This window comes from Athalia rosae, chromosome 6 (assembly GCF_917208135.1).
Source record: "Athalia rosae chromosome 6, iyAthRosa1.1, whole genome shotgun sequence".
NCBI lineage: Eukaryota > Metazoa > Arthropoda > Insecta > Hymenoptera > Athaliidae > Athalia > Athalia rosae.
Window position 1 is genome coordinate 14,173,903 of NC_064031.1, and position 19,668 is coordinate 14,193,570.

The 19,668-nt window shown below is 37.8% G+C and overlaps 1 protein-coding gene across 25 annotated transcripts in view; it reads left to right on the plus strand.

The window, feature by feature from the left end:
- The window catches only part of LOC105692132 (ankyrin-3-like), an 87,798-nt gene that overhangs the window by 28,425 nt on the left and 39,705 nt on the right, over window positions 1–19,668 (plus strand). For 15 of the 25 annotated variants that reach the window (XM_025746240.2, XM_025746242.2, XM_025746247.2 and 12 more), the window contains 19 exons: window positions 448–549; window positions 1,083–1,215; window positions 1,298–1,461; window positions 1,578–1,733; window positions 1,826–1,954; window positions 2,076–2,273; window positions 2,372–2,668; window positions 2,740–2,937; window positions 3,104–3,250; window positions 3,356–3,505; window positions 3,798–3,938; window positions 4,115–4,270; window positions 4,351–4,449; window positions 4,572–4,769; window positions 4,880–5,063; window positions 6,892–6,996; window positions 14,864–14,992; window positions 15,415–15,520; window positions 17,383–17,460. In XM_025746240.2, the coding sequence (XP_025602025.2) occupies window positions 448–549; window positions 1,083–1,215; window positions 1,298–1,461; window positions 1,578–1,733; window positions 1,826–1,954; window positions 2,076–2,273; window positions 2,372–2,668; window positions 2,740–2,937; window positions 3,104–3,250; window positions 3,356–3,505; window positions 3,798–3,938; window positions 4,115–4,270; window positions 4,351–4,449; window positions 4,572–4,769; window positions 4,880–5,063; window positions 6,892–6,996; window positions 14,864–14,992; window positions 15,415–15,520; window positions 17,383–17,460 (2,870 nt within the window). Of the gene's footprint in view, window positions 1–447; window positions 550–1,082; window positions 1,216–1,297; window positions 1,462–1,577; window positions 1,734–1,825; window positions 1,955–2,075; window positions 2,274–2,371; window positions 2,669–2,739; window positions 2,938–3,103; window positions 3,251–3,355; window positions 3,506–3,797; window positions 3,939–4,114; window positions 4,271–4,350; window positions 4,450–4,571; window positions 4,770–4,879; window positions 5,064–6,891; window positions 6,997–9,814; window positions 10,675–12,187; window positions 12,345–13,883; window positions 14,009–14,530; window positions 14,636–14,863; window positions 14,993–15,414; window positions 15,521–17,382; window positions 17,461–17,803; window positions 18,375–18,501; window positions 18,520–19,668 lie in introns of those variants that run through there. The other 10 variants (XM_048657333.1, XM_025746243.2, XM_025746244.2 and 7 more) reach the window with 10 other exon arrangements.

Consider the following 19,668-nt stretch of genomic DNA (forward strand, 5'->3'; position numbering starts at 1 on the left):
GACGAGAGTTCCTTTACCCCGTGACGTCACTTCAGACTGCACGGCGCCACACACAACCGCAAATAGGTATTTACAACCCCTACTGGCGCAATCGGTGGAACCGCACGTAGAGGTATACGTATACCAGTATGCGCTCTTCGGTGCATACGTATCGTAGGCATGCACTTCTGGCACCCTAGTTACGGGTTTAAAAGGACCTCGCGCAATTATAAACGTTTATTTAACCGCCCCCTCTTTAAAAAACCTCGCAAAGCTCCATGGAGTTTTTTCTTTTTTTCTTTTTTGAACGTTCGGAAACGTGCAACGAAGCACGCGATTCACTCGCCGAGGAAAAAATAGGTAGGAGGTTGCGGGTGTCCATAATGAGCAGGAATGTGATATTCGAACATCGATCTTCGACGGAGTTTACGAATTTTGAACGAGATGTTTTTTCTTCTTGTGTTACAGAGCGATCCGAGCACAGCTTTTCTCAGGGCAGCCAGAGCGGGTCAGCTGGAAAAGGTTTTGGAATATCTCGAGTCCGGAGTGGACATCAATGCTTCTAACGCTGTGAGAAAATTTTTCATACGAATTCACTCGGTCGAAAGTTTTGAATGTTTGATGAATTGACGATCGCGTGTACCGGAGTTATGGTTTACTCGGACTGGATCACCTGAGACTATTTCTTTACCAAGGGGATGTCGGATGTTCAGTCAGTCCGATTACTCTTAACTCGATTCGCTGAGACCGAAGCGAGGCACCCGACACCCGCAAAATATTCACCCTTTACGCAACCCTCCTACTCGAACGATCCACTTCAGATTAAGCTTGAAAACTCCCCCCTGCTGCTTTTTCAGCGACACCCTAGACTCCCTCTTCTCTCGTACGTTCGAACGTTGGCTTTGGGTAAGGTATACTTTGTACTTCAAGATCAGAGTCTTCGAAATTGATGCGATCGTGTTTCCGTAAAAAATGATCAGTTTTTTTCATACCCCTTCGAAAGAAAGCCAAGTTGATTCGTCGAACGATGAACGGATGCGAGTTGCGCGAAAATTCTCTTAGAAATTTCCGCCCTTTCGACTGAAAACTTTCTATTACCACAGAATGGACTGAACGCTTTGCACCTAGCCGCAAAAGACGGCCACATAGAAATAGTAAGAGAACTTCTGACACGGGGAGCAATCGTCGATGCTGCCACCAAGAAGGGAAACACTGCCCTGCACATCGCATCGCTAGGTGATTATCAATTTTTTGTTGAATTTCAAGCAGAGGGTTCGCGACGATAATTTTTTCGTATTATTCTTCGTCCTCGTTAAAGCCGGACAAGAGGAGGTTGTACATTTACTCGTCCAACGGGGTGCCTCCGTGAACGCCCAATCCCAAAATGGTTTCACGCCGCTCTACATGGCTGCCCAAGAAAACCACGACTCCGTTGTCAAATTCCTACTTGGCAAGGGTGCCAATCAAACACTCGCCACCGAGGTGAGAAATGACGGGAATTCTGAGGGCGAAAGACGATTCACCTTGGATCGAAAATCCTCGGTAGCGTCTACTTTTGCTAACGAACGTTGAGTTTCATTGAAAAATTCATTCTCCAGGACGGATTCACGCCGTTGGCAGTGGCTATGCAACAGGGTCACGACAAGGTGGTTGCTGTACTGCTTGAAAGTGACACTAGGGGTAAAGTACGCCTACCAGCTCTTCACATCGCTGCTAAAAAGGACGACTGCAAGGCCGCCGCGCTGCTTTTACAAGTAATTTCGTTTGCTCAGATCGAACGGACTTCGTGAATCGTCACTCTCACGCCTCGGAAACACCGGCAATGACACTTTATTATTTTTTCCAGAACGACCACAATCCAGATGTTACGTCTAAAAGTGGATTCACACCGCTTCACATCGCTGCACATTATGGCAATGACAGAATAGCTTCGTTGCTTTACGAAAAAGGAGCGGCGGTTAACTTCACCGCCAAGGTAAAGCATCTGGATTACATTAATATTTTTCCTCAAATTATCGAGGTGTCGCCCATCGCTTCCGTGGATCGGTAATAAAAAATTAAAAATTCGCGCATCTAGAACATAGTCGTGATTTCAGCACAATATAACGCCGATGCACGTCGCGGCGAAATGGGGGAGGATAAAGATGGTCAATCTTCTGATGTCGAAGAACGCCAACATCGAAGCTAAAACTCGAGACGGACTCACTCCGCTTCATTGTGCCGCTAGATCTGGTCACCACGAAGTGGTAGACATTCTCATAGAGAACGGAGCTCCGATTGGATCGAAAACGAAGGTGAGTCGCTACGATTATCACCTTCGAAGATCGCTACCTATCATCTACATCCAAATTGTCTCGAAAATTATTCGTTTCTTTTCACATTCAATTTTCAGAACGGACTAGCCCCGCTCCACATGGCGTCTCAGGGGGACCACGTGGACGCTGCTCGTATATTGCTTTACCATCAAGCCCCCGTCGACGATGTGACCGTCGATTATTTGACCGCGTTGCACGTCGCCGCTCATTGTGGCCACGTTAGGGTAGCCAAACTTTTGCTGGATAGAAACGCCGATCCCAACGCCAGAGCTTTGAATGGATTTACGCCTCTCCATATCGCTTGCAAGAAAAACCGTATAAAAGTCGTAGAGCTTCTCCTCAAGCATAAAGCTAGCATCGAAGCCACAACCGAGGTATGCGACGATGCTTCGTCATTCGCGATCGTAACGTGGTGTCGGAAAATAATATTTTCTTCATCTTGCAGTCTGGTCTCACACCTCTGCACGTCGCAAGTTTCATGGGATGTATGAACATCGTTATTTATTTACTGCAACACGAAGCCAGTCCAGACATTCCAACGGTAAGAGGCGAAACACCTCTCCATTTGGCTGCCAGAGCAAATCAAACCGACATCATCAGGATTCTATTGAGAAATGGAGCGCAAGTAGACGCGAGAGCAAGGGTGAGTTTATGTTCTCGTAACGCTATTGCCTAGGAACTAAAAAATCAATCAATTACATTCAATGACTCCGAAATAATGTGTTCAATTTTTTGCACTCTTCGGAGAACTTCCGATTTTTTCATCTGTCTATTTCCACTCAATCGAGGTTCGCCTTTTATCATCGCAGGAGGACCAAACACCGCTGCACGTAGCCTCGCGATTGGGAAATGTCGACATTGTGATGTTATTGCTGCAGCACGGTGCCGACGTCGACGCGACAACGAAAGATTTGTACACCCCGTTGCACATCGCGGCCAAAGAAGGCCAAGAAGAGGTATGAAAATGATCGGGGAACAGATTTTTCTCCTCTTGAAATCCTTTTTCCCCACAATTCTACGGATTTCCTTCGAATAAATCGACGTATCCGTTCGATTTTTAGGTGGCATCCGTCCTATTGGAAAACAGAGCATCTCTAACGGCTACGACGAAGAAAGGTTTCACGCCATTGCACTTGGCTGCAAAGTACGGCAACATGAACGTTGCCAGGCTTTTGCTGCAGAAAGACGCTCCCGTTGATGCTCAAGGAAAGGTAAGATTTATCGAACGTCATTTACCACCGTGAAAAATTCTTTTTTTCCGCAAAGATTATTTGGTTTGACTTGATTGTATCTTAACCGTATTCGATTAAAGTAAACGGCTTCGCAAAATGTAATAAAATAATTTGCAACCATCGAGGGCCTAAAAAAATTATCTGTAAATATACATATTTTGGAAAGTTTGGAAATTTTCTAATTGCTGTCTAAATGTTTTAGCGATTCGATTTTTCTTTTTTTCCGATTTTTAACAAACTTATTTTTTTGCTTCTGTAACTAACCGATCAGAACGGAGTGACGCCGCTTCATGTCGCGTCCCACTACGATCATCAGAACGTCGCTCTACTTCTCCTCGACAAGGGAGCGTCTCCGCACGCTATGGCCAAAAATGGTCATACTCCTTTACATATTGCAGCTAGAAAAAATCAGGTACCATTTTTTGTGAAACAAAAACCCCTTCCAATCCGTTGAATTTTAAAGCGAATCACGTCGCGAAATCGTGACGTTGAATTTCGATTTATTTCATCAAAAAAATGCTGGCTGCAGTTTTTAATTCAGGCGAAAAATGTTTCGTAACTGTAATCTTTCATACGACCCACTCGCAGATGGATATTGCCACAACGTTGCTGGAATACGGAGCGAAGGCGAACGCAGAATCGAAGGCTGGTTTCACACCTCTGCATTTGAGTGCTCAGGAGGGTCATACCGACATGTCGACATTGCTCATCGAACATAAGGCAGATACGAATCATAAGGCAAAGGTGAGTTACACTCTTCCGTTCGTTTCTTCAATCGATTTTATTCGTTTGATTAATAATCGTCGCCTTTTTTTTTTTTACAGAACGGACTGACACCTCTGCACTTGTGCGCACAAGAAGACAAGGTCAACGTCGCTTCTATTCTTGTTAAAAATGGGGCTGAAATCGACAACAAAACGAAGGTAAATCGGTGGGATCTGCAAGAAATTGTCGCAAAACTGTGATTCCCCGAAGTTCGTTTGAATTTGCATTCGCGAAGTTGATCGAAACGCCGTTAATTTTTTGTTTTTTCATTTTTCAACAGGCTGGTTACACACCTCTCCACGTTGCCGCCCATTTCGGTCAAGCGGCGATGGTACGTTTCTTGTTGAGATCAGGAGCAGGGGTTGACAGCAGTACTGGCGCTGGTTACACACCGTTACATCAAGCAGCCCAACAAGGACACACTTTAGTTATAAATTTACTGCTGGAGAGCAAGGCGAAACCCAACGCAGTTACGAACGTAAGTATTCAGACAGATGGAGATCGATTAGCTGAGGGAAAACATTTTTTTTTTTTCAACATAATCATCGAAGTTCCGTGATGACGTTTTTTTGGTTTTTTGTTCGATAGAATGGTCAAACGGCTCTAGACATTGCTCAGAAATTGGGTTACATCAGTGTGGTTGAAACGTTGAAGGTTGTCACTGAAACCGTGATTACTACAACGCACACGGTTACAATCGAAGAAAAGTACAAGGTGCAAGCACCGGAATCAATGCAAGAAACTTTCATGAGCGATAGCGAAGACGAAGGCGGTAAGTTTCTCAAATATATTTTTCATCGAGTCCTTCGATACATCGTCGAGTCGAACTCCGGAGTGATTTTCACCCCGATCGAACGAAATCTAGATTATTTGGTATGCGTAGTGGATCGGTATATGCTTGCCTGATTATTTCGTAGCTACTGATTTGGTCATGCGATCGATACAATTAATTTTTTATTCATTATTTTTTTTTTCCGTCCTACAAGAATCACAACAGGTATCTCAAAGCCTGTAAAGGTGATCCTAAATTTAGGGTCAGTAGAAATTCGCAAGAATATAACTTCCGGCTCGACGCTGAACGGATTAATTTTCTTCGATCCGTGAGCATCTCGTTTTTTCGATAGAAAAAAAAAAAAATGAATCGAATCTAGCATTCGTTTCTAGTTGCATTCGTGTAAATTTTACCTGACCCTAAACAGTCCAGGTCCATACCACGAGCTGCGTAGATCTGCAAGTGCACTGAATATAGTTACATCGATATATTTACTGCGTTAGAAAAAAAAAAACGGTAACGTTTCAGGGTGATATAATGTATTATGTAATATATATATTTTTTTTTTTCCTCTCTGTGATGCGCTGTAATTAGTTGAAGTTTTCACGTACTTAGCGCGTAATATTTCATGCCACCTTTCCTTCATAGTCTGGTTGAAATTAGTTGCACTCGGTTAGCTATCGCGTGGAACTTTTAGTCAATAATTGTACCTACGCACCAAAGTTTTCGATAAGAGTTGATAATTTACCGTACCGATGTACCGGCTACTAGTAAATTACTCTATCGAGTCAAACTGGTCTGAAATTGCGAGTCTTATGGGAAATTATCGTGTACGCTTGTTAAATGAACAGCTTTACCAAGTTGCGCGTAGCATGTACTTCTGCTAATTACACTTCGATAATTAACTTGCATTTTAAAACGAGCTTTGGCATGCTTTGGCTTTTTTGTACTAACAATTATAGCTACCCCAGGCATTTTTTTATTTTTGCCATTAACTTTTCCTCATAGACAAACCTCGTATGGATAGGCCTATAGGAGAAACAAGATAGTAGGATTTTTCGGTTCTAGTTTGCTTCGTATTCTCATTCCCTAAGTGTTGAAGTTACTCCTCTCCTTCACATGCCACATAGGTATATATTGTATTCACGAGGGTTTAGAAATCGCCATAAAATAGATATACATATCTCAGGACACGGAACACTATCATTAATGTTGACGCTAGCTAGCTACATAACATTCATATTAGACCGTAGAAGTTTGATAAAAAGAATTTGTTTCATACATTTAATATAACAATTCTTTATAGATGTTTCGAACAGCACAATTATAGTTACAACAACAGATATAGATGAACTACTTCTTTTTTTTTATGTAATATTATTTTCAGTCGATATAATGTTCCATTTGTTGAAAAATATTCTTTTATAATGATTAGCTTTTCTATTTTCTTTCGGTTCGAATTTGCATTAATTTGGCAAGAGCATGTGTTTAGCACAGTTATCTATTTATTGTGTTGTGATAAAATATAAATTCTCAAAAATTGTCAATGAAAAAAGTATTGAAAGAAAGAAAAAAAAAGGCTTCTAAATATTAATAAGATGAAAAATCAAAGTGTGAAATTTGCTTATCAGAATCAATTCATTGGATAGAAAGTGAAAGAAAATTAATATTTTTACGAAACGTTTAGTGAGCGATTGAAATGTATAGTGAAAGAAAATGAAAAAAATTGTAGAAAGAAGAAAAAAAGACTTGCCAGAAATTAAAATTAAAGTATCCTAGGGAGATGATTGAGTGTAAAATACCTTACTTGATGGCGTACGATATATAGGTGGTGACGAAATTGGTATGGCAGCCATGAATGTGTACGGGCAGCCGCCACACGCGCAACATGTCTACCTCCCTTCCTACTACCAGGGCCAAATGACCTACACTAGTAAGTTGAAAGCTCTCTCTCTCTGTCTCTCACTCTCACTCTCACTCTCTCTATCTCTTTCTCTCATATTTCACATCTCCCTATCGATCTCCCCACACCCTCCACTTGTATGTATGTACATTCATTCGTAATATTGTAAAACATTCAAGTACACATGTACCTACCGATCTACCTACCTACCTATATGATTTTCATTTTACCTTCAGTTTCTGCAGCTTATCGCAGTAATTTAAATGAACATTATCATTTTTATAATTATTAATTAAGCTTAACTCTTGTTCAATGCTACCCAATAAATGCGAAGAATCGTACAATTCAGATTACGGCGAGTTTTTTTTTTTAAAAAAAGAAGGAAAAAAAAAATTTCTGTATTTTTATTTAACGTTTAAAATACATCATAGCAATGCACGATACTTATGGGTGGTTTGAATAGGAAAACAGAGAACACATGTGTGTTCGTAATATACAGCTAATGGTTGAAACTTGGCAAGTGAAATTAAAAATGACTCCGGAATTTTAGAGAAATAGAAGAATATCAGCATTTCATATTATACGAATCGGTGCCAAATCACGTCCTGCTGAATAGCCACTGACATTTCAGCAGAAAATTTCTCTAGGGAATAATAATTTCACGACTTATGGATGGAATAAAGTATCGTCGGACGATGGAATGATGTACGTTGAAAAAAATGTATATTCGCGATAGTTTCCTTCCTGCCATTTGGTTAGTTTTTTACTTCACTGTATAAACATTGAAATCTATAGTTAGTTCTTATATAGGTCAGAATTTATTTATAGAGACGTTGAATGTTTAAAGCTCCGATCGTTAGAGTATTCGAAAACCGTTTCGTCGATAGCTCATTACAGGGTTTTAATCCCCCCCTCCCCCGGAAAAAAATCACGCGCCATCGTCATCGTCGTTATGGAGAGAACAAATGTCATCATTTTCTGCGGAATTCACGATCGCTTCACGTCCGCGTTCGTTTGACAAATCCGATTACCTAGTTTGCATATTGATTGATAACGTCATACGGAATGAAGACGCACATCATCCAGGGCATTCCATTTGAAATAGAGTGTTTGTTCTCTGATTTGGACCGTATCACATTTTTTCTACCTGATGCCATTGGAACTACTGTTCGAAATCGATGCTTCCTGTCACAGAATTCGGGCGAATTTTGGAACAACAAAATCCTGTGTAATTTTATGGGGGAGTCCGAATAATTATTCACGTAAGAAACGGTTGACAAAAATTCGTAGAAAGATTTTTGAAAAAATGTTCAATGGTCAGGGTCAGGGAGTGGACAATTTGGCGCGTCGTGTCCCATACCTATATACGCGTGTGAATGAATCAAATCCCCTCGATTTTCATTAGATGCATTTGCGCTTATACTTGGCGTCTCCGTAGGGCGGTAAAATTTACCATATGCTGTCATTAAATAAATATAGGGCGTCCTATTGTTAGTGTAATTTGCATAATAATGAGGTGTATAAAAGTTCCCACTATTACACAGTACGTCAGGCCGTATCGAAGCGGGCGGGTGTTACGTATGCAGGCGGTATGTTTGGATGCGACTCTCCTAGCTTTTTCTCTCCGCTGTATTACCTGTTACATAAGGCAAGTTCTGCGGCCTTGTTTCGTGGCGCTTGTTTTCTGGTTAAGCTAGTTTGACTTAGAATGGCTATGTGCCAAGTTCGAATCTACCCACCGAAATAATATTCCAATTTATATAACTAACAATAAGCACAAAGCTTTCAGTTTTAGCGGTGAACCGTGTGTGGATTAACAAAATTTGTATATCTACTTTTTTTTTTGTTTTTTTTTTAAATTTATAAATTCCATCCGACATTTATTTCTGGACATTAACAATTGCGGTGAACACTGCGAACCGACGTCGGTTAGGACGTATTAATTGTCGGATCCAATTGAGGTAGAGAGCTCAACTTCCCCTTCGAATTGGGGTTCATCAAATTTGGTTTTGACGTGATCCGTGTGAAAAATGCAGCGACAGAGTGATCAATTTTTTCTCCCCAACTAATCCAAGTTTGAAATCCCTATTTTGGTTTTCTCGTTTGTCTTTGAGCAATTTACTAATATCCGTCCATACCGATCCGATTCGATCGAATGGTTGATTTTTTTCCTCTCCCTTTACCTTGCAGTATCTTTTAAATGTAATTCTGGCTTCGATTCATAAAGAAAAAAAGAAAACATCGTCCAGAAAACACACATGGGGTGTAAATCAAACTCACGGTTACTTTATTTTTCCGCGATAAAAAAGGCATAAAAATTTTACGGCATCACGGTTTAATATTCAGAAACTGTCGGTTATACCTGTGGTTATAACGCGAGCGTACGCCAAAAAATCGTATTCTGTTACGCACAGATGAAAATTGTTGATTTACAAGACAGAAGATCGTAAAACAAATCTAATTACAGACGATAATTGAAAGCATTCGCGAGTAACCCGATTATTCTACTAATTACTGTCCATGGTTTTTCATCTTCGCGAAGTTCACCCGATATTCGCGTGTACGCACGAAAAAAGCTAAAAAGCTCGCGCCTTTTTTTTTGCCCGCCCGAAGAATTATCTCCTCGGTTCACGTCATGCCGTTTCGATTAGATTTCAAGGTAAAAGGTCAGAGACGGAAGGAGCTCATTAGAGTATCCATAACGAAGATACATCACCGTGTCAATAGAATTGCGTAATTATGGACCAATGGATTCTTATTATAAAATCAGTGATTCACGGAATGAGGTCACATTTCTAAGCTTGTGCTGAACGAGTATCAATTCTAAGACAGTCGCTGTTCCTGGCCTGCCAGTAGCGGGTGCAAAGTTTAGAACTAGAGGCAAAAAGAAGTTACAGTTTCGTTCGCGTGTTGGCTGAAGAGTAAACGACTCGTCGACGTCTCTAACGAGTGCTATCAGCCCTTGCAAAAGAATCTCCTTGGTAAAAGTGGAGTTTACGAAGTTTTCTTTTTCTCTTCTATTCATCCAAACTAACTCAGCAGCAGTGATATACGTCGGATTTATAGTTTCAATAACTACGTTTGCTGTTAGGGCGTGTCCGAGCCGTGATCGTTTTCTAAAACAAAATTGGACAAACCTTTGGTAAATTTGAAAGGAAAAAGAACCAACGAACGATACTTTGTTCTTGCTGATCGATCGGTCTGATTGTGTGGTTTTCAACTTGTGCCACATTCAACGGGACCAGAAAAGAACAAAAAAGCTGAAAAAGTGAACATTCATCATTCTATCGTTCAGATTTTCGCGGTCGTGATAGCTGTGTTTGAATGAAACGCTGCTCTGTTGGAATGAAACATAAAATTGTTCTGAAAAAACGCAGAGCTGAATTTGAAAAAGATACATGCAAGGAAAAGGGAAGAAAAAAAAATAGATAACCCATTCGAGTTGTGAAAAAAATTTATTCACTACAATTGCTAGAACTGTTTTTTTTCTTCAATTTTTTTTTATTAATTGTCTAAGGATAAAATTAATTGACACTGCTCTGATCTTCCACGTGCTTCTGTAAAACAAGTACAGTAACAAATTATCACTCTAGTCGGGTTAATTGTGGACCAATTTCAAAATGCCTGATAATAAAGTAAAAGAGAGGAAGAAACCAAAGAAGATGGCTTGCTGTGGGTGTGCCCGTAACAGGAACAGTGACATAATATGTAAATATCCTATAACAATTCCTTTAACAATTAATTAATTACATCAAACATAGCTAATCGATTTTTCTTTGCTGCCGAAATCATCTCCTACTGCATATCAAAGGAAAGAAATTGTCATGAAATAAAGAGGGATGATAAGATAGAGTCGCCAAATATCGTTCCCTTTTTTTAAAAAATATGAGAAAAAAAACTATTGCAAATAAAATGATGAATCCTTCGAGACCCAACTGAGCCAAGATTTTTTATAAGGGGACAAAGACGATTGCAAACCAAGGGAATAAACAGGAGACTAATATTTTTTCGGGGACGATTTTAGGACGCTTCTTATGTTAACGAACATCCATTCAACAAAAACACATGTCATGACTTGAAGGTTTTTCTATCGTTTCAAAAACACGTAATAACAATTCATTTTGTCAAAACTTTCGTTTCAATAAGTCAAGCGTATCTATATTTAATCAATTCCGATAATATTTCAAGCAGGAACTCAACGTGAACAATGTTTTTTCTTTTTCAAATATCACCTCGTAGAATCGGCGTTTCGCCACCAATTTTTTACCAAGGCCTACCGAAATGACTAACTTTAGATTCGGGATATCAAAACTAGATGACGTTTGTTGTAAGAAAAGAAACGGAAGGCGACAAAATTTGGCGTCTCTACCTATTGAACTACGTTCAGAAAATATTTTTTGTTGGTTGAAAAAAATTATTTCATCAATCTAAATTATTTTTCTATCTAATGAACGAAAATTTCGGGTGAAGATAAAATTACGGATTTGAATTTCCGAAGATTCACTTTCAGCTACTGAAATTCGGAAGAATTAGATGGATAACCATTTTATACGTATACGTATATTGAAGTCAATTAACATTCACGTTCACGACCTATAACATATAGGTCGAGTAATTGTGGTCAGTGGTGCGCTAATACCCGTTGACAGGGTGATTCAAAAAGTATGTCGGTGTGCCATGCTTGGGAGATTAATTTTTAACTGGGAGAAAAAAAAAAAATAAAATAAAATAAATTACAACCGTTAATTACGCTTCATAAAACGAACGAAGTTCCTACCGGGCGTCTCTGAACATCCATTATTCCATTCACGCTACCATTACTGCCAACCGTACACCTAGCCGTAATTAGGCATTAATCATTTTATTTTTATTTTCATCACATTCAATATCGCCGTTTTTTGTTTCCCGTTCCATAATCGTAACGAACGATTGAACCGCGGCGCTCAGGTACTTCCTGAGAGCATAATTTTTGCAAAGAAATGCTCCTGAAAAATTCAACCAAACATCTACAGGTCGATGCCTGATGATGTTATCATCAAGCACGAAGACCTAATCGAGAAATTTTTCCTTTCGCGCGTCATTTCGATATCAATATCTAATTGTTATCAGATTTGAATGGCAACATAATCTGTTGTTCGTTACTCCAATAAAAGTCAGTTGATGAGTTCGTGTAACTTATAAAATGTGGGCTCATTGACATTAGAACGTTCGTATCAGCCGGTTGTGTGCGATATTTATTTATTTATTTAATTACTTGTTAAGAAGAAAACAAACGTAATCGTTTTCACCGATACTCTTGATGAGTATCACCATGCGTTACATATTGAAAAAATTATCATTCATCGGATCGAAACGGAAAAAGAATAAAGTTGAAAAAAGTAAGTGGGTTATAGAATAGATTTGAAATTTCATACCTCTGCCAAGAGTTCAGGAAATTTAGCTTACGTATAGTTTGGTGAACTGGAGATCTTGTAATTCCAAAATTAGGTCGTTGACGTCGGTGTTATTAAAAAGTATTTTCATATGTGGCTACTGTGCTAATATTCAAATTAGGCGTGATAATTAATTCACTCGATTACACACGTCAATGTTATTTTTTGTTTTTCGCATCATTTCGACTGCATCAGGCGTTTAAAAAAATGGCGAATTAAAATAATCGTCGGGAAACAAAAGCGCAGCACAGATGCATTGAGGTCGCATATCAATTGAAATGATAAAACGGACGGTGTTCCTCGGGAAGTAGATACAATGAACCGCGTTTATCCGTGACAGTATCAATCTATTATTTTTTTATTTTTTTTTCCCAAGCTTTTATCATTCACAGTCACAGCATTTCACGTTATTGGCTAATTTCTATAGTCGTAGCTATACTGTACGTAAACTCGTCTGCCAACGGGAATGAAAAAAGCTTGGAAATGTAGGTCACTGCACCTACCATCGTAGATGTGAGGTCAGCTGTAAAGATAGATCAGAACTCGGAAAAACAGATTTCATCTAATACGTTATGAATACACGTTGAACACATACGTATCCTTGATTGTAATATCCACACGCATTACGAATAGACGTCACGTGTAAGATATCGAGTGTAAATTTAGCGTCTCTCCCCACGACGTCCTCGGCTGGCGTACGCGACTCCATCGATCCGGATTCATTGAAATGGGAAATATTCCGCAATTTATCATACAGAATTTCTCATCTCATTCTACAATCGCAACCAACTGCAGCTGCAGCGGCACTTCGAAACTGCGAAATACACATACGGCCAGAGAAGACTGGGGGTAGAATCGGTCGCAGATGGCAAATTTTCGATTTCGAAATCGCAACGATGTTCAAAATGTGACGTGAAAATTTATATTTTCGCATTTCCTATGTTCTAAGAATTCTGCTCGAGTTTTCATCCTGCCCCGGTCTTTCCTGAGCGCAATACGGCTTGTCTTGCATTTCATTTAGCCCAATTCGAATAATTCTCGCACAGCATCAGATCAGCAGCGGCTTGATTATTTTATTACATTGGATATTCTGCTCTACCTTAGCCTATACTTACCTATGCAAATATTACAGATCGCCGGTGAGAATAAGCGAGATTTTCGAAAAAGTTATGCGAATAATAATCATCCGGCCGTGTGCAAATACCCGGAACACTGTGATATCGTATAATAGTTTTCGCTGCTTTGCTCTCTCGCCTTTTTCCCCGTTGAAAACTACGTCCAATTTTATGGAAAAATCGCATAATCATCCATATCGTTTAAATCATTGCTTATTATTCGTATGACATCAGTAACCGACAGCCCACAAGTGTAGGTTGAATTTGTAGGCGGGATGGACAATTGGATAATTGTGGAGTTACATTCTTGAAATATCTGTTAGCTTATTTGAAACATAATCAGTCTACAGTTACTGCTCGATACGCGATGTTGGCACACTGAAATATCTAGGAACTTCACTTAAAATCATTTAATTTCATTCCAAAACCGTGCGAATTACCCTTGGAAGTATGTAATTATCAATCGTCTTAATTGTATTTCCGCTCCCAACCCGAGTGAGTACTTTTATCTTGAATAAAAATTTTTTTTTCTACATTCACTCGTTCGCTCTTCCGTGTTTATTCTATCCTCATTACGTTACAACTCATTTGAACACATCAACACTGATTTTTAATCGTAGAAAATGTATGAAGATAAAATTAAATCAAATAAAATGATGCATTTGAAACAAATATAAAATATCCACATCGCTGGTATTTGTAAATTTAGGCACACCGAAACCGCACATAATTTGCATTTTGAAACGCACACACTTTATTTTCTTAAATAAACAATCGTCGATTCTAGATTTGCACCGTTCAGTGAAACAATTGACTTTAAACAAATTATTTATAATTCACCCTACAGAAAATCAGGATTGTGCGTAAAAAATATTCGGCATAAAATTCCACGGCGAGAAGAACACGACATTTGTCTCAAGTGCACAGAATAACAATAATATATCTTAAGAAACTTTGTCACCAAGCAAACGTGTGAAATATTGTCAATAGTTGTAACGACAGATAAAAGCGTGCCACATCAGTTTCAATTCTCCATCGAACGGAATGCACGTCTTTTTTTCCCAACCTGCGCTGCCGTGGTTCAAAAAGATACGTATATTCACATACCGCGTGTGAAAATTTGTGAGTTTTTTCAAGTTCGATCAAGTGATTGAAATTAATGCATCGAATCATTCCGACTTCTTCTTTTTTTTTTCTTAATCAATTCGTGAGCATCAACGCACATCCACACTCGCGGAATAACTTTGAAATAGTGCACGAAATAGCGAGGAAATTAGGAGAAGATAAAAGAGAAGAAAAACGAATCGTTTTCGACTGTGAAAATTAAACGAATCATTGTTATTTGTATAGGCGAAGATCCGATGTTGAGCGACCAACAGCAGTACCGCTACATGACTGTTGATGACATGAAATCGATGGGCGATGACTCCATGCGTCTGAATGTTACGGACGACGAAAGAGACAATCGACATTCTGGAGGTAAAAAACGTACTTTTTTCCAAATGCACGAAATTGGGTCTGACTTGAATTCAAAATAAAATAATTACGCCCTCAGCTCGCGGCACGGAATTTATTCTCGTTTCGTTATCAAATCGATGAGTATCGTAATTGTGATCGCGATGTCGAGTACGCTTTATCTTATCAAGTGGAGTAAGAACTTACGACATTCGGGAAATGTATGGAAACGGGTTATCAATTACGAGTGATCGAATCGCTGGGAAACATGTAGAGGGCGAAAATATGACGAACAATGTTCTGTGTGGGAAATTTGATCTCCGATTCATTTTCGCGAACGTAAATTGGATTTGGGGATTGGACAGATATTTTCTAATTTCGCGTATAACGTACGTCGACCCAGCTTCCCGAATCGGGGATTACAAATATCTGATGTTCAATTGTAGCTCCGACCATAACAGAGATGATAACGAAAGAGAGCTACCACCGATCAAATGCAGTCAATCACAAACCAGACAATATTGACATCAACAGGCATCCGATCCACGTTGGGTATGTATCTGATTTTAAATTTTCCTATCTCTCCGTATATCATCTCACTATCACGATCACAGCTGTTTGTGAAATTTGCAGAATTTTGTTTCTGAATAAAACACTTATTGAACATGCGTAGAAAACGTTAACCACGCACACTCGAGGTGTAAGGTGTTAATTTTTCATTACTGGAAATCGATATTGGCTAATTATTAGAAAAACTTAAATTCAATGTGTACCTTGTACATTGATATTCAGACATTCACCCTCTTCGATGTTATGAATATTTTTCTTACCGTTTACCATCCGGTATGTTCTGAAAAATACTCGTGTGCAGGGTTCGAATTTTATTGGAGTTCGTAATCAACGGTATCAAGAAATATCGTTCGTTGATTACTTGGCAACACTCAGATGTTGTAAATCATTTTTTTGACACCGTAGTGAGCCAGGGCCTTCGTATGGGCAAATTATATCTACTGATCTTTCTATGAATGGATAAATAGTATTTCGAATCGTCTGTATGATCGTGATTAGATAATTTCGCGTTGTAAATAATTAACGATGTAAACCTTGGTCATAACTTGGAAGTAACGATATATTGTGTATTATAGTGTGATTTGGAGTGTTGGTGAAAGACTGCTTGTTACTAACGTATTATAACGTATAACCTGTTAAGATTTCTCAGACATTGAAGTATAAATAGTTAAAATAAAATTATAAAATGTCACATCGTTATCGTTGCATAAGTCAGCAATGGATCTTATGTTTGAAGAGACAGAAACCAGTCGCTGGAAATTTATTTCGTGCAATTTCGATTCAATTTACATTCTCTTGGTTTTTTCATGCGAAAATATTACTCGCAGTTATCGATGTAAATTATCTGAAAAATCAAATTTGATATTTTTTTATTCATTTGAGTGGTGTATGTGTCGTGTGGTAGTGATTTGGCATGAATTTTGAGGAATCAAAATTGCATTCTAATATTACCGTTTTTTTTTTTTTTCTGCAATGTAATCTGTGGGCCAGATTTTTTAGACATGTATTGAAAAAACTTTTTCAAATTAAAAAAAAAAAAAAAAATCAAAGGAATGAATTGATAAAATCACCAGGTAATACGAATCCATAATTCTGAAACAAAATTAGAAAAAAAAAATTTTGTCTCTTGAATTCAAGCCGATAAATCGTATTACATGCTATCTAAAACAAACACGTAAAATCTGCATAATTGAATCATTCAATAACTCGCATAAAAAATGATTCGCAAATTTTTACGTGAAATGCGTAACCCACTGTTCAAACAGAATACGATGTGTCCCAGCTTTTACACCACAGTATGTCTGGTTCTCAACCGTCAGGTGCCAGACTTCAGAGACCACGATTTGATTCGCCACTATAGAGTAGGTCTGGCGTCTGACAGTAGAGAACCAGGCATATTACAGTGTAAACGCTGGGACACATGGTATACGTACAGGTGTGTGACAGTTTGAATATAATTTGAATAGAACTCACAAGTTTGAAATAAAAAAAAAAAAAAAAAAAAAAAAAAAAAAAGACCTAGTATGAATTAGCATAACACGTAATGCACCTTTTCTATTAACAAGGATCATCACGAACCAGAAATCGTCATGCATATCTGTCGACATGAATCATCTCACTCTCCATCCTCACGATATTATAGTTGTCTAGTTTAGTTGATAATTAGCGTAGCACCTACGTAGATTATAGAAACATAGTTGATAATCATTGGAAGTGAAGAGAACGGAAAGAATACAAATGATTATCGATCGAAAGGATTTGCACTGCACGGTATATGCGAGCATGAGCTGCACGTATTGAAGCTATGAATTCGATAATCACACATAGTTCTGTTCTGAGATTAGCGAGTCACTAGTGTCGTTAAACACATCACTGGCAGCCCTTGGTATCGTGCCTAAAGGACAAGGGATGTGGAGGGACAGGTATATTATACCCTTTTTATAATTTTGCTTCGTTATTATTTATACTATTATGTATATTTTCTCACCACGACACAAACTACCAAAAATTTGAATCAGGTGTACGTCGTGTATATTGAAATTCTTACAATAACTATACCTATATATACCTACCTACCTTTACCTTCCGTTGTTTTTTACTTAACAAATATTTTGCACACCAGATATTAGAACGTTTCCTTCCGTTAAAGCAGAACACACGTTCAATTATTATTTTTGACACGCTTACTTTTTGCATCAACAAATATTCAAAATTTCCACACTGTATATTATATCTTTATACATATTTTTCACATGCTTGTTTTAGAACTGTTAGCACACTTGATTGGAAAAAAATTTTGGTCAAACAAAAAAGCAAAAAACTACCACAAGTCAAAACCGAGTAATTTGATTTTATCGAGACAGATGATTGAATAAAAAAAGAACATGGACAATAATATGAAAACTGCCACATGTAATCAACATGTTAACAATTGTTATTCTAGCACAGTGTGAATGGTTTGCCGCACTACCAATTTCAGCTATAATACATAATTATTGTTGTTACCTACTGTGTATATAGAGAAGGTAGGCTCCTAATAAATGCATAAAAAAAATCAGAATACGAGAAAAAGAAAAATGAAAAAACGAACCAAACGGACAAAAAAAAAAAGATGGAAATTACGATCTGTACAGTCATTGCCTGTGATATCATATAACTTGCACAATTACTCTGAGGAAGTTTGAGGTGAAAATTTCCAATTAATGGATAATAAATGACATATATTCACGAGTAACTTTGAAAAGCTGAAACTAATGTAATTAAATAGTAGTTATATATATATATATATATATTTATATATTTATATCTGTATAAATATATCTACCCCTTCATCTTTTGCCATATTGTTATACTTATCTATTATCTACTATCATAAGTATCATAGTTGAATGTTATGAATTATACTAACGCGATTTTTATTTTGTTTCCGATCCTTTCTGTTATTTAATTTCCGCTACCCGCAGAATTCCACACTGGAGAAAGTAAGTGAACTCTACTCCCTTCGAAAATCTTTAGCAATCTCTCTGCCTTGGTAATCTCAGCTGCTGTTAGATTCTTTTCTATGTTGCACCTATTATTATAATTATAACTATTATCGTTAATTTATACGAGCACTTTGGTAGAACATTTTTATCCCTAATTTATATGTTTATATTTGTACCTTATCATCATACACCGTCTGTTTAATATAGTGTGTTCTACGTTGCGTAGACAATTTTATATTCAATGGAAGTACGGGTGAATACATATTGGGTATACTTATATACATCGCCCGGAAGATGGGAAAAAGTGAAAAAATTATAACACGAGTACTTTATGTGCAACAGAATCTCACGTCGTCGAAACGAAAAGGAAAAATAAGAACTAATAAGCGAATTTGGTGATTTTCGAAAAAAATTGTTCAATCAAACGATTATAGACCGCGCTCATCAAATTAGAGAGAAAAAACGTAAAGAAAAATTGCGTGGAATCTGACGAGTTATAAAATCCTCACTAATGTTAACGTTCGTCCAATCCGAAGTTTAACCCAATTTATGTATTCACGAAAATGTTGTTTTTTCTTTTTTCTTCATTGCCCAAAATTGTAGATTGCTTCGTTCTTATTTTTTTAGAATACATGTGGTTTCATATACATAATAAATAGTTTTCATTCAGCTCAGTGTGATGTTCAGTAATCATCAACTCATCGACTTCATATAAACATTTTCACCCCTTGTGATACATTAAAAATGAAAGCAAAAGAATGGAAGGAAATTTTTCACGGCACAAGGTACTTTCTTTTAAAATTGAAAAGAAATTCGATATCGTAATTCGTACTACGTTCAGTAACTGCAGATCGAATCATATCAGATCAGTCATTTGACAGTAAACTACAGAAGTTTGTATATAATGCTAGAAAGAAAATGGATTAAAAATATGCAACTGCTTTTCTAATGAATCTTGCCTTATACAGCTTCGCCATATAGTTGCAGAGCATATATACGTTGAAGTTTTTTTCTAAGATTGTTATAATATGAATAATTTTTCTATCTTAGAATAAATTTGTGCTAACTTACTACCACGAAACACACTAAAGAGCACTGAAATATGTACGAATATTTCATAGAATCTTATTTGATTTTTGAATTTTC